This window comes from Xiphophorus maculatus, chromosome 18, assembly GCF_002775205.1.
Source record: "Xiphophorus maculatus strain JP 163 A chromosome 18, X_maculatus-5.0-male, whole genome shotgun sequence".
In the NCBI taxonomy this organism is placed as follows: Eukaryota; Metazoa; Chordata; class Actinopteri; order Cyprinodontiformes; family Poeciliidae; genus Xiphophorus; species Xiphophorus maculatus.
The window spans coordinates 1,291,076-1,306,455 of NC_036460.1; the positions used below are offsets into that span (position 1 = coordinate 1,291,076).

General features: G+C 37.3%; 1 protein-coding gene and 1 long non-coding RNA gene across 3 annotated transcripts in view; both read left to right on the forward strand.

The window, feature by feature from the left end:
* Positions 1-10,070: 10,070 nt before the first annotated feature.
* Positions 10,071-14,714, forward strand: LOC111611903. 2 transcript variants are annotated; one of them, XR_002754295.1, is made up of 3 exons: positions 10,071-10,287; positions 11,746-11,823; positions 12,537-14,714. It is a non-coding gene; the product is annotated as an uncharacterized LOC111611903 (long non-coding RNA). The 2 variants fall into 2 exon arrangements; XR_002754296.1 differs by having other exon boundaries at positions 13,402-14,714.
* A 248-nt stretch (positions 14,715-14,962) lies between these two features.
* Positions 14,963-15,380, forward strand: part of LOC102221596 (exocyst complex component 3-like protein 2) — a 9,544-nt gene continuing 9,126 nt past the window's right edge. The window contains exon 1 of the mRNA XM_023351656.1: positions 14,963-14,985. Coding sequence (XP_023207424.1) covers positions 14,963-14,985 — 23 coding nt within the window. The remainder of the gene's footprint in view (positions 14,986-15,380) is intronic.

A 15,380-nucleotide genomic window follows, 5' to 3' on the forward strand; every position in this document is an offset into this window, starting at 1 on the left:
ACGAAAAAGCCAACACAAAGTCCAAAACCAGGCAGCACTGCAGAGCGGAGACCAGGGCTCAACACAGGTAGCACTAGCTATACGAATGGACATCAAGACAGAGACAGCACGCACAAACGACGAGGACCCGACAAGGACGCAGACACACAGGTGGCATTAAATACACAGAGGGTAATCACAGAAACGAGACACACCTGGGAATGATCAAGGGGAGACAGGACGGCACAGAGACTCAGGGACACAGAAAACTCAGAAATAAACACAGAAAAACACAGATCACCACACAATGACTTTCTCATTCATCCTATAGACATTCAACTCTACACAAATGCATAACCCATATGAGCCAACCTTTATGTTCAGACCAGAATTTCAGCAAGTGTTTCATCTCAAGGTTCACACCTCAACTCAGAATCCTGAAATCCAGCCACTAGAGTCTGGTTCTCTAGCCATCTCAGTCTAGCCCTGTTAAAATCAGGCATCTCTCTCCAACATTATTCCGTCCCTTCTCTTTCACATAGGAGGCGCCTCTTCAGCATCCAGTCAGGCTATCTCCGATCAGACGATTCAAGTTTTGGGTCGCCTGTCATCCCAGGTTGTTGCAGTTCATGCATCTGCAACAACCTCAGCGATTTATTACAAGCTCATTCTCTCCTCTGTTCAATTTAAATCAGACTCTTTTGGGAGTCCTGTGCAGGTTGGGAAAATAACAGGAACTGTTTCCCAAAGACCAAACCCCCATGCAGAGTCTTCACCTCCCAAGCCCTCCATTATTCTCCCCAGATACCCAAATCAAGATAATTCACCCTTCATCCCCTCATCTTTCCTCCCCTTTTCCCTCCATCCCTATTTATTGAGTAAAGATCAATACATCTTTACTCCTATATCTTTGTGGTGTGGTCCTGCTAGTGAACCTTCATTTAATACTCCTTCCTCTTTTCATTAATTCCCATTTTCCCTGAAACCTTCTCCCATTTCTTGCCTTGTTTACATTTTCTGCGTCCTCAGTATGAAACCATGAGCTTCTCTGTTTTCTGCTTCAAACTTCTGCCAGCAGACATTGGTGTGTGGGATGTTCTGGGATTTGAAACTGCATTATTCAAGCTACTGCTTCAGAAAACACAAGGAGCAGAGGTGGAAATATTACAGGTACCCAAAGGATTATTTTAGCTTTACATCTTCATGAAAAATTCAAAGCATCATCGTCCTTCATGTTTTTGAACACATGGAATAATATTTCTAAAATGTGTTTCACCTCAGAGGCAGCAGAAAGGCACAGCAGATTCTAACATTCACCAGAAATAAATCTCCTGTCAAACATTTAAGACTGAAAGTCAGCACTTTGAAAGTAAAACAAGGAAAATAATTCACCTCCAGCTCAGGAGGAAGCCACAGATGTAAAAAGTTTAACATGGTTGAAATAAAGTAAGCTTTTAAATTAGCATACTTATACGTTGGTACCAATCTTCGTCTATTCTCCTTTTTTCTGTTTCTTTGCAGCAGCAGTTTCCTGTTTGTTCGAATTCCTCTGAGCTGCAGCAACAAGGAATTATGCAAGATGAGCCAATCATCACGTCCTCAGAGCTTCAGCACAATTCTGAAATATTCATTTGTTGATATTCATGGGTTGGCAAAAGGGTGCAGCCACATGTGAAAGGAAGAATAATAAGCAGAAGATGGAAGATTTTAGAGGAATGCAGTTGTAGTTCTTTCTATTCCCTGACAAACAACATAAACTCAGCCTTAATTTTGTATCCAAATCTAATTATGTTACCAAACTTCAATCAAAACATTCAAGTTGTAATTCATTGCATATTTATCTAGCTCAGTATGAGCTGGAAGGGCAAAAAAAGGATTTTCATTTGAGCTGTCAATGTGTTAACTCAGGATTATTCTATATAACTTAACACATAACTTCCTCGTTAGTACAGTGGTGAGTGTCACGCGGGAGACCGGGGTTCGATTCCCCAACGGGAAGAAGTTACCTTCAGGTCCCTCTTGAAAATGAGATCTAGATCTCAACGGGGTTTACCTGATTAAATAAAGGAATATAAACATTAATGTCACATTATCCACACTAGTAGCATTAGATACTCTCTCCTGCAGAGGGTTACCTGGTTCACACTGCAGGTCTTATGCTGTGGTCAGCAATGCAGAATCGCAACTGTTAGTGAAAAGATGAGCAAGAAGAGTCAGACTGGTGAACTCAGCAGCAAATTTCACTTTAAAAACACCAAGATGGACGTTTGGATAAAACCAAGACAGCTTTCTTATTGCAGTGAAGCACAAACAGGTCAGAATTAATGTTTCTAAATTAGCATTTGAAACTAAAAGATTTATTTAAACCTTCTTGAATATGAAAACTTTGATAACCAAGATGTTCAATTTGAGATAAAACATTTTCTTAGACATTTTTTTGAAACTACTTTTTTTTTACATTTCAAGTTTACAAAGTTAAGCATAGTGATCAATTGTGATTAATCACAGCGCTAGAGTACGGTTGATCTGATTAAATATTTGATCTATTATCAGCACTAGTTTTGATGTTGGTGCACAGACTGAATTGTAGCTTATGCTGCATCAACAATGACAGTATGAAGTACCTTGTGTTAGTTCTCATACACCTGAACATGTTCCCATTTTGATTTGCACCTTTCCATTGCAGTAAGGAAGTTTGGTTGTTGTCCTGCTTTATTGTGAACCTCAGCTGAAGTCTCAAATTGTTTAGTCTCCCAACAGCTCCAATCATCTTCAGGGAGGAAGTGGTGCTAAGCAAAGATCAGGGGTGAGTTAGTAAAGGATTGCTTAGGATAATTACAAATCTTATTTGATTTAGCAGATATACTGTAACACAGACAGCCAGTCAATACAACAGGCTGAAAATGCTGTTCTGCATTCTGGATGTGTGTAGTTGACTGGCCTGAAGCTGGTGATGTTGTTGAGGGCAGAAGGCAAACAGCACCAAGTCCAGACCTCCAGAGCTTCCACCCTACATCCCTGCTCCACCACACCTGAATGCAATGGCTGAAGACCCTCACCAGCACTCATTCAGCTCTGGAGAGGCCTGGCAACGAGTCATTCACTTCATCCAGGTGTGTTAGAGAAGGGATGCATCTACAAGTTCTACTTATAGCTCTGAAGGACTGGACCTGGGTACCCCTGGTGTTGAGGATTAATTAAGCTCCAGTGGAGATTGTTGGGCTTCACAGTGGAGAGGCCAAATAAAATTTAAACAGCAGGTATCCAGAGAACCAACAGCGTGCAGATATGAAAACAACTGATTCTAGAGCAAAAAGAAACAAAGTGACAGTAACTGATTTACCAAAAGCTTGGCAGCAAAGAGAGGATGACTACTTCAGAAGAGAAAGGTGATTTGGCAGTGAATGAAACACCAAACATCAACAGAATGGCGTTAGAGAGAAGCAGAAAAGCAATTTCAGCAAAGCAGAAATAGATCTGTGGGTGCGTGAGGTGGAGAATCGTCCCATCTGGCAGCCACAGTAGTGGCGTGACAAACTATAGAAAGTGGCAATAGGTTGTTAAGTTGTCAATTCAGTGAGTGGCACAGAGACAAAAATGGCTGAGGTGAAGAAGTGGTCAGATTTGAAGGCGGAGGTGAAGAAGCTACTGACAGACGACAGGGGAGAGAGAACGACCTCCGTAGTGGGTTTGGCATCATCTCAGAAAAAAGGGAGACACTGATTTGGCACAGACCAGATGAACTAAGCTAAAAACTACCGTGGGCTAATCTGTTCTCCTTACATCTTCAGGTCTGGTCCTGTAATGATTTATGTTGTCAAGACAGCAAAGCAAAGCCAAGACATGACACAACATTTATTTTAAATCTGAACTCAGGACTGAGGATCTGACACTTGCCTCCAGGAGAAAATCTTTGCTTGCAAACTGGGAGATGCAGTAGGAACTTTACATCCTGCATCTGCCAGCCATCTGAACCTGTTTAACTGCTGCACTCTGCTAATCGTTCCCTTGAAATAACCACCATCAGTATTCTGCCATTTGCACAACACTTCCTTGTTATATTTTTCTTTTTGTGAATTTAATCAGAATAAGTGTGCACTGTAATTTCCCCACTGTTGTAATATTTTAGAAACATTTGCAGGGATATAGTCAACCCTGTAAAATTTCAACTTACTATTTGTCCCTCAGCATATAATCATAATGAAAGGAGCATTTCAGGAACACATTCCCTTGTTGTTGGATCAAAAGATTGTTTTGTTCCTCTGAAGTCAAAGATGTTTGAGAGAAAATATACCAGAGAAGATTGATCTGATTACAGGTGGCACTGCTGCATGATATCAGTGACAATAAAAGAGCTAATCGGCTGAAAAGAAGCTTTTGACCACAGATATTCAGCAGCACTTTGCTGCTTTGTAACCCTAACCCTAACCCTCTGAAAAAAAAAACAAGCAACACGGTGGGATTCCTCAGGGTAATAAACCTTTTTACACTCACAAAATGTACTTTAAAATGTGATTCTATGTGTTACATGCCTGTATCATATATTTTACTTTTTCCTGAAAGCATGCTTTATGATTTGCATGCTGCTATTACCACTGGAACTTGAGCACCATGTCTCCTTAGTTAATTCCATCTGTACTGAGATTTTTGACCCTACAATTCCTTTTAATAATAAAATCACCAGAGTCCTGACTCAACAAGTCAGTATGTTAACTCAGACATGAATGCATGCAAGCTGAAAGACAATGGCAGAAAGGGAGGATTGTTTTCATAAAGAAAAATCAAAGTGCTGTACAGGAAGCTAAGTCAAGTTTTCTTTAATGTCTCGTTGTCACGTTTGACCCAAATCTTTTGACCCACATGCAGAACACTTTCAGGAGACAGAGAAAATCAGTTCAAGTTCATTGTACAAAATAGTAAAGAAAGTGCTTCTTTGTCCAGGAACAGGGAGTACAGGAGAGGCAGCAACATTGAAGACAAGGAAGATGAGGTGAGGAACAACTCAGCTGGTTATGAATGAGAATAGTGGATGGAGCTCTTACAGGTGTGATGAAGATGATCCACCAGGGGGGAAGAAGAGTTCCTGGGTCTCTGTGGGGACGTTGGTCCGGGAAGGTGTAGCACTGAAATCAGAGATCCGGGTAGGAAGCCGTGGAGGTATAGTTACAAGGCGGAGCGGTTTGAAGCTCAGACTTGGAGGGGGTGGAGCGGACGTTGGAATTAGAACCAGAAATCTTTACTCAATAGAACTGTCCTTCACACAGAAAGCATATTATATTGCATAAATTTGTGCATCCTATTTTATTGCTTATTGTTTTGTCCACATTATATTGGGCATTTTAAAAGAACTATTATGAGAATAATTACTAAACGGTATAGTCACCAGTGATAAAACGAAAAGTAGAGAGGCTTTGGACCGTGTCTCATAATCCAGGAGGATTTTTATGAAGCGTGTCTTGAGGCTTGTGATGTTCGAAGCCTCAGGCTTTGACTGTTTCAGTGGCTGATTCAGGAACCGGTTTGTCAGTTTGAATATGGATCAAAATAAATGACAGCAAAACTCTACTGAAAACTTGGAAGAGCTAAAGAAAATAATGAAAGGAGGAGAGATTATAGGCATCAAACGATTACAGGCTTTTAGGAGTTGGGAGAAAATGGACAGTACATCTGTTCTATTAGATTTCAAAGATAAAGTTCTGCCTGATAAGGTAATGATTGGTTACATCTAAGAGCTTATATTCCATCACCTCTCAGATGCTATAAGTGTCAAAGATATGGACATACTGCGAATGTTTGTAAAGGGAAACACACGTGGTAGATGTGGAGGTGAACACCTTTATGGCGAGTGTGGAAATAATCCAGTTAAATGTTGTAATTGTGGAGGAAATCATACTGCAGCATATGCAGGATGCATGTAAGGAAAGAAGCAGCCGAAATTCAAAAAGTTAAAACTGATAAGAGAATTACTTATACTGAAACAGTGAAAGAGGTGAAAAGTATTGGAAATGATCCAAAAACAATTTATGGAAAGGAAAAAGGGACAAACAATAATCAGTGTAATGTCACGTTAGAAAAACTAATTCCTTTTCTTGTATATATGATTAATTGCTCAGAACAAGCAAGAACTAAAACTGAAAAAATAAAAATTATAGTAAAGGCAGCTACAAAGTTTTTTAATGCCAAAGATCTGTGATGGGAAAAAAATTAATGATGAACTTAGATATGGAGAAGAATCATCTGAAAATGAGGCTTCTCAAATTGTTGCATAATTCTACTACTATAATGGAACGCTAGAAGTTTAATAGCTAATGGTCAGGAATTTAAAGGCTTCATTAACAAATTAAATACAAAACCAAACATAATATGTATTCAAGAAACGTGGCTTAAGTCATCATTGCAATTCATGGTTACTCAGTTTTACGTAAAGATAGAATAAATGGGAAAGGAGGAGGATGTGCCATATTTATAAAAGAAAACATACAATTTATTCGGCTTCGAATAATAACAGACCAAGAACTTATTGCTGTAGAAATTTGGACAAATAATGGAAATATCAAAATAATAAATTATTATAATCCTTGTGAAAAAATTAGAAAAATTAAAACTTGAAACAATCCTAAAACACTGGAGAGGGAAGATAATTTGGTGTGGGGATATTAATGCACATAGTACTTTGTGGGGAGAACAAGATGATTATAATGGAGGAGTTTTAGAAGAAGTAATTGAAGAAAAAGAAATAGTAATATTAAATAATGGTGTAGGCACTCGGGTGGATTTGATATAAGGGAGAGAATCAGTTATTGATTTGACCTTGGTATCGCAATCTTTTGCGGATAGCTGCAGCTGGAGAGTATGCAAAAAAGTACAATAGGAAGTGATCATTATCCAATTTTTGTTAAGGTAGAAATAGATATAGAAGAAGACCAGGTAGAAACTGAGGGGAAATGGAGATTTGGGGATGCAAATTGGAATACATTTAAAATAATAAATGAGATTAGTATGATAAATATAGATACAAATAAACCAATAAATGAATTGAATTTAGAAATTAGTAAAAGCATCATTAATGCAGCAAAAATAGTCATTCCTAGAAGTAGTGGTACTAAAAAAAGAAGATAGTTCCTTGGTGGACATCAGAGTGTTCAGTAGCAATTAAACTAAGGAATAAGGCTTTTAAAATACTTTAAAAAATTATTTGTTTCCAAAATCTAATAAATTATAAAAAGAAACAGGCAGAAGTCAGGAAAATTATAAGAAATGCTAAAAGGGATTTTTGGAGGAAATATTGTGAGTCCTTAGGGAAAAATACTGCATTAGACAGGGTTTGGAATACTTTAAAAAAATGTCCGCTAAATCAAGAGAATATTTTTTCCCACTATGAAAAGATAATGAAAATGTTTTAGCAGATAATAAAAATAAAGCAGAATTATTAGCAAGAGTATTTACAAAGATACATAGGACGGAGAATCTTAATAGTTAAGAAAAAAAAGGACGTGAAATTACATTACAGAATCATAATGAATTATTGTATAATGATGAAGATGATGAGGATCTTATTAATATGAAATTCTATTTAATAGAATTAAATAATGCATTGAAGAATTCCAGTAAATCAACTCCTGGGATGATCAAATTTGTTATAATATGCTTAGTAATCTTAGTGAAGTGAGTAAAAAAATATTATTAGAATTCTACAATAAAGTATGGGAGGAAGGAATATTACCTGATAAATGGAAATAAGCTATCATTATTTATATTATAGTATTATAGCATATTATCATTATACCTATTTGTAAACCTGGTAAAGATCCACATTCAGCTGAGAATTATAGACCAATAGCTCTAACATCATGTTTAGGTAAAGTTATGGAAAAAATGGTAAATAATAGATTAACTTATTTTTTAGAGTCTAAGGAGAAGATTAAATCCTATCAATTTGGATTTAGAAAAGGTAGAAGTACAATAGATCCTGCATTATATCTGGAACATGAAATTAGACGGGCTCAGATTATTTAATAGCAATTTTTTTAGATGTAGAAAAAGTTTATGATATGTTATAGAAAGAAGGGTTGTTAGTTAAAATAAAACAATTAGGGATAAGGGGTAAAATATATAGTTGGATTAAAATTTTTAACTGAAAGAAATATAAAAGTAAATGTAGGTGGCAAATTAAGTTCAAAACATCAAGTTGAAAATGGTAGTACAATAAGTCCTATGCTATTTATTATAATAATTAATGATATTTTTAATAATATAGATAAATCTTTTGGTGTTTCATTATTTGCAGATGATGGTCTTATTTGGAAGAGGGGGAAAAACATAGAATTTGTAAATAGGAAACTACAAGAGCCAATAAATAGTGTAGAAGCTTGGGCATTAGAATCTCAATATCCAAATCTAAAGTTATTTCCAACAAAAGAAAATTAAATACTATTGCAAATCTCAAATTATATGAGAATGTTATAGAAAGGATAGATCAAATAAAGTATTTGGGAATCTGGTTTGATAAAAAACTTACATGGAAAATTCATGTTAGTAAAGTAATTGAAAAAAGTAAAAAGATCTTAAATATAATGAGATGTTTAAGAGAAAAGAATGGGGAGCTGATAGGAAAGCTTTAAAAACAATTTACACTGGACTATTCAGATCAATTTTTGATTATGCATTTATTTTATACAATTCAGCTTCAAGTAGTTTACTAAAAAAATAGATATAATACAATATCAGGCATTGAAACTTTGTTGCAGAGCGATGAAACTACCCCAGTTTCAGCTCTACAAGTTGAGATGGATGAGATGCCACTGGAGCTCAGGAGAAAACAACTAGCCATAAATTACTGGGCAAATATTAAAGGACATAAAGAAAGTCATCCTCCATATGTTACACTGCAACCTTTTCAAGAAAAAGAAAAAAAGCAAATAAATAGTTTTGGATGGATTATAAAAAATGAAATAAGAGATGTAGGAATAAATCATAGTTTAATTAGTCCTGTGATTGTTATTCCTGTTATTCCACCATGGATAATTGGACAAGCTGAAGTTGATTTAAGTTTATTGAAAAGAGGAAGACAACTAGAAGAGAAAGAGGTGGAAAGTTATATAAGAAAAGAATATGCAGAGTATATACAAATATATACAGATGCTTCCAAAATGTCAAATGACAATATAGGAATAGCATTTATAATTCTGGATTTAGATATTATGAGAAATAAAAGAATAACAGATAAATTGACAGTGTATTCAGGTGAATTAATGGGTATTTTAATGGCTCTAGAATGGAGTGAGGAAACAAGAGAGAGGGAGGTTATAATTTATTCAGATTCAAGTAGTGCATTAATAAGTATTTTAGAACTAAATTCAGAATCAAGGCAAGATATTATATTGAATATTTATCATTCAATTTTTAGGATTAAAAATTATGGGTCTCGGGTTAAATTAGTTTGGATTCCTGCCCATTTTGGAGTAATAGGAAATGAGCTGGCAGATAATTTTGCTAAGAATGCAGCAAAAAAGTGAATTGTTGATTTAAATATTAAAATAAGCAAAAATGAGGTTAAAACTATTAGTAAAATGTATATTAAAGAAAAATGGCAGGAACAGTGGGATAGAGGAAGCAATGCAAGATTTTATTATAGCATCCAAAAAAAAAGTTGGAGAATTTAGAAAATGTAGCAGGAATAAAAAAGAAGAGGATGCTATATCTAGATTAAGGTTTGGACACACGGGCTTAAACAGTACTCTTAAAGTAATTAATAAACAGTACAGGTTTTTGTAGTTATTGTGGAAAATTAGAAACAATACAACATGTTTTTTTTAGAATGTAGTAAGTATGTTCAGGAAAGGGAGGTGCTAATTACTGTAGAGATCTAAGTAGGAATAAAAATAAATTAGATATTAGGATTTTGCTTCAAAGATCGTCTGGGGATGTAGTTTTTAATAGTATTTTTACTTTTCTAAGGAGAACATAGTGGATTAACATCTGATTCATACTCCAGTCCTTAAGGTGGCGGTAATGCACCTAAAAGTTATTTGCCAACCGCCATAAAAAACAAGAAGAAGAAGAAGACGGGCGGCACTTCCTGTATTTCCGCCCCGGAAGAACGTTAGTTAACTTGTTAGCATTAGCAGCGTGAGCTCTACGCTGGGAAACAGTGGGACGGCTTCGGTTCGGTTCTGTTTGCTTGGTAGTTGTTAGTGGAGGTCTTGGACGGATTGGATTCATCAGAGATGTGGACCCAGCGGGTCAAACGACGTTCGGAGAGGCACGATAGTCTGGATCCGTCTTTCGAACCTCGGCTGCACCGATCGGGTTCGTTTTTATTTACTAGAACGGGGTGCTGGGTTAGGTCCATTTCAATGGGCCGGTATCAATAAGCAATTCCTCCTGCTATGATTCCGCTAATTATTGACATGATCACATATTCAGCTGTTAGTCAAAAAGAACCGTCTCTGATTATGAAGAGCTTATATGTGACTTACAGACAAAACTTGGTCAGATAAAATTAGATAAATCTTTATTGTCATTGTCACAAGGACAACAAAATTCAAACTGACGTGAATTTTCTTCTGAGGAAACATTTTTAAAAAAATCATAAAGTCTCTAAGGAAAATATGAACTAATAAATATATAAGTTTTTCGACTCCCACCAAAAAATAAAATCAAAATTATGTACGAAATTTACCCTGAAATGATTTTCTGCAAATAAAATTCTATATAAAAATCAATTTCTGTGCGTTTTGTGACTGAGAGGTTGAGGCCACAAATCTTTTTTCAATTGCAACATCATTAATGTTTTTACAAAAATTTTCAAAACTGGATCTTGTACAATACATTTATTCTGCTTTTAAGTTTCAGTATAGTACAGATAATTTTCAAACACAGGGAAATACTGTTCCCCAAGAATCATCTCCATCTTTAACTTTTTTTTTGTGAATAATTTTATGTAAGGAAGTCCTAAAATGTTGTAACACAAAAGCCCAAACTTTATACCAATATGTTAATTGCTTAATTTAGGATTTGTGACATTTTCCGTTTCACTTTCCCCATAGTTAGTGTGACTGTTCTTTTTTTATTTTTTCTGCTCAGTTTATCACATCAAACTTTCTTGTTATTGATGTGTGCCTTGTCAGACCATTTTTAAAAATTTCCAATAAAGACAAAAAACATTGCCATATTTCCACCTTTTAATTCAAAACATCACATGCAGTGATGAATTGTAGGTAATACACTTTGTCTGGATGTGGACTCAGCGTAAAGGTGGAAGTAGGACCCAAAGGGGCGGGGCAAAGGCTGGATGTGGAGAATGTGGGACACAGTATGTACTCAAACCCTTCAACATGAACCACATCTGAAGGACACGACGGAACAAGGTTGGAAGTGCCAGTATTGGGCCCAGGATAAGTTCTTTGGATGGGGCCACATGGGGCTGGGGGAGGGGTACCATTCTGTGCGGTTTAGATGAATCCCCTCCTGATGACCGATCCAAATACCGCAGGCTGACCCCGGTCCTACACGTTGCTGCTGTTTCAGACAGCGTCTTAGTCTGGTGCTAGCCAGGTTTAGGCTAGCACCTTGAGGTCTGGATACCTCTGTGTATTCAGACTTGTCAGCAGATCCTGATATGAGCTTTAGGACAATAGCTGTATGTGTTGACCCTTTTGTATCTGGAGAAACAAGCCATGTGTGTTTTCAGGTGATTTGTTATGAGGACATCATAGTTTTATTACTATAACTCTGTTAAAACAATATTTCACTGCTGCCTTGCAGAAAGTCAGGTTGGGACGAAATATCTGTTGCTGTCAGGAAAAACTGATGAGAGAGACTGCAGCCTGTGGAACATCATTGGTGAGTTAAACTGGGAACCAGAACAATAATAATCTAGATCAGGGGTCTCAAACTCCAGTCCTCAAGGGCCGCAGTCCTGCAACTTTTAGATGTGCCTCTGCTGCACCACCTGAATAGAATAATTAGGTCATTAAGGTTCTGGAGAACTGATCTACACAAGGAGGAGGAATGAAGCCGTTTCATTCCAGTGTTTTGTACCTGTGGCTCATCTAAAAACTGCAGGACAGCGACTGGAGGACTGGAGTTTGACACCTGTGATCTAGATCAATGTTTCCCAACCCTGGTCCTTAAGGCACACTGCCCTGCAGGTTTTAGATGTTGTCCTGCTTTAACACACTGGATTCAGAGGATTGCAGTTCAGCAAAAACTTCATCAGCCATCAGTTGAAGTCTTGTGCTGTAGCAGGGAAATGCCTAAAGCTTGCAGGAGTGTGCCTTGAGAACCAGGGTTGGAAAACACTGATGTAAATCAAGTAATTGTAATGAAATTTAATGTACTATTTCATTTCATGACATTAATTTTAATTTATTTAGTTAAATAATTTATTTAATTAAATAAATAATTTAATTAAATAATACTTAAATTATTTAATTTAATAAATAAATGTATTATTTATTTAATTAAATAAATTATTTAATAATTTAATGTAATTAATAAATGTATTATGTCTTGAATTACATAATAAAATATTGAATTGTTAATTTTAATTGTAGTTTCAGACCGGGACTCTGACAGAAATGCTTACTTGGACGTTTCCTTTGCATGTTAGTCTGGATTTAAGGAGTTTGATAAGATCGGAGTAGATATCCCTAAGTCAAGTCTAAGTCTTTTCTTACTTTTCAGACATCATTATTGTATAAATTGTATAATATTTGGCCTAATGCCATCTCTGTGCTGCCCTCCTCAGATTGAACAGTGGCTACTACAGTTAAGTTTTTCTATTGGTTCCAGCGGTGCAGCTTTAGTCACACAGCCACGTTCCAGAGTATAAACCATCTCATGAGACGCCCCCTGGTGGTGAGTCAGGAGGTGGAATACTGAACTTGATGAGCTTTGATTAATAGTGTTTCTCAGCTCTGCTCATATGTGATTCTTTAGTGCCATGAACACAGAGTGGGACGGCTCTGCTCTGCTCTGCTCTGCTCTGCTCTGCTCTGACTGTAGGTGGTTTGCCGCAGAGCTGCTGCTGCCACTTCACATGTTATTACCAGAGTCTTCAATATTGAGGTCTAGAATAACTTTTTGCTCTAGTTGCTCTGTGACTAACTTTTCCTAAATGCACCCAAATCTTTGACCATATTGCATTATTACTGCACATGTTGACTTTTTTTGTGTTTAAATTAATGCCAAATCAAGGTTATATTGACTTGTAAGTGATTAATTGAAGGGGCGGTATTATGTATTTTCCATTATTATTTTATTTTGTCAGGGTTTATGGATAGATTTAACTATACGTGTGCTGATCGATCGGCCACCGATCGTAATCAGCTGATTTCTGTGAAAGTGTAATCGGTGATCGCTGATCACTGACTCTTGTTGCTGATCACACAAACTGATCACCTGTGTCTCACTCCGCAGCCTGCCTGTGCAGCTCATCTTTCCTTCCCACTGCGCAGCAACTAGTCCTAACTAGTGGAACTTCAACACTCAGAGTAAATGGGGAAGTTTTGTGTTACATCAGAAAAATACCTGAAGCATGTCATAATGCATCAACACAACTAGTCCAAAATGACATTTAAAAAGCAAACACTTGATGGAGTTTGGCTACATCGAGGCTCAACGCAGGGAAAAGACATCCGGAAGGTCAGACAGCAGATAAAGCAGCACACAACTACCAGCACTCACCCGGAAGAGCATCATGGTCAGAAAGCTAAACAAATAACCCAAAAAGTAATTAAAGTCAACCAGCTAGCAGTGTAAGATGCTGGTTCTGATCTCGCTGTTGGGCCGCCGTTATTCGCTACTGCTAGTAATATTTCACAGACGGAGCTCAGTTTCTGCTCCACCCGGCAGTGAACGCTCACATTTAATGTCTGCTTAAACCTGCAGCATGTAACTAAAACAAAAGATTTTACATAAAACTTTTGCTATGTCCTAACATGAGACAGATGAGCTCTGAAAAGAACAAATCGATCAACCCTGCCTCCTCCTACCATTGAATACCCTGCAGAATTACTCAGCTCAGTCAGAAACAACCAATCAGAGTCAGCATTACTCAGCTAGCTAATCAGAGCTAGCATTACTCAGCTAGCCAATCAGAGCTAGCATTACTCAGCTAGCCAATCAGAGCTAGCATTAATCAGCTAGCCAATCAGAGCTAGCATTACTCAGCTAGCTGCTCTGAGGACGTTTTAATTCAGTAACTCAGGATTGTTTATTTTAATCAACCTGCATTAACTTTAATGAATGTTTCCTTTTTCTGTTGACATTATTTGATATCTGTGTTGTGAGATTTATTTGACTCATGTATAATTTATGGCTGAGAGCCTTAAATTATTATTAATTATTATTTTACTGATTGCAGGTTTGTCAGTCCTTTTTACTGAATAGCTGCTGTTTTGTGCCTGCAAATATTTTGCAAGTTTTATGTCTTTATACCAGATAATTTTTCTATTTTTCCATATCACATAGTAGCATTTATACCTGAAGTGAAAAATTAGCAGCCAATCCAGTTGCAACCCCGCAGGACTGCACACAGAGTAAAAAACTTCTGGGGTTTTAATGGCCCTGTGTGTTAAGACTGCAGGAGAGTTAGACAGTGAAACTAGGAGCAGAAAATAAAATCTGCAGTGTATGATAGAGCAGGGTTTCCCCCAGTATATTATGCCTGGCAGCCCGCCATGCTTTACTGGCCCCACCGCCAGGCTAAGCCTTTCTTGTTTATGTTTTTAGAATTTTTTTTTTTTTAAGCCGTATTGCAAGTGTCTCTGTTACTCTGAGCGTTTCACTGGCGGACCAGAATTATTCCTAAAAGATACGTTTTTAGAAGATAGGTTTATAGCTTATGCATTTAAAGTTGGACCAATCACATCGCTGGAGCCTCAGCGCCTTTCCTCGCGCTGCAGCAGCAGCTGGATAAAGTTACCTCAGTGTGGATCGCGCTCCTCCTTTCACTCAAACTTTACACAGGCTGACCTGTATGGATATTTACATCCACCCTCTGTGAGGAATTATGTTTCTTTCCAGAGTTTTTGATCAATGTAGGAAACCCGTCGTGTTAGCTCTGGTTGCACAGGAATAAACTGTAGCCGCTTTCAGAGGAGCGTTGAGGAGAGGTGAGAATGATTTCTATTTGTGGACAAAGAATTTTGTGCGTCGTTTCCATCTCAACTCGCTGCCCAGCGTGTGGCGCTGTCTGCGCTGTAAAGTTCATGTCTGTGTCCCGGTTGGTCAGAGCGTTAGCGGTTAACGAACCAGCGCTAACCTCATCATGCAGGTTCAGCCGGTGAGGAGCTTCACGCTGGTTTTATATTATTTTTATATTTCCGGTCACACGATGTATCAAACAATACCAAATGCTTTCTCCAATTAGTCAGACAGAGTTGATGAGCGCGGCA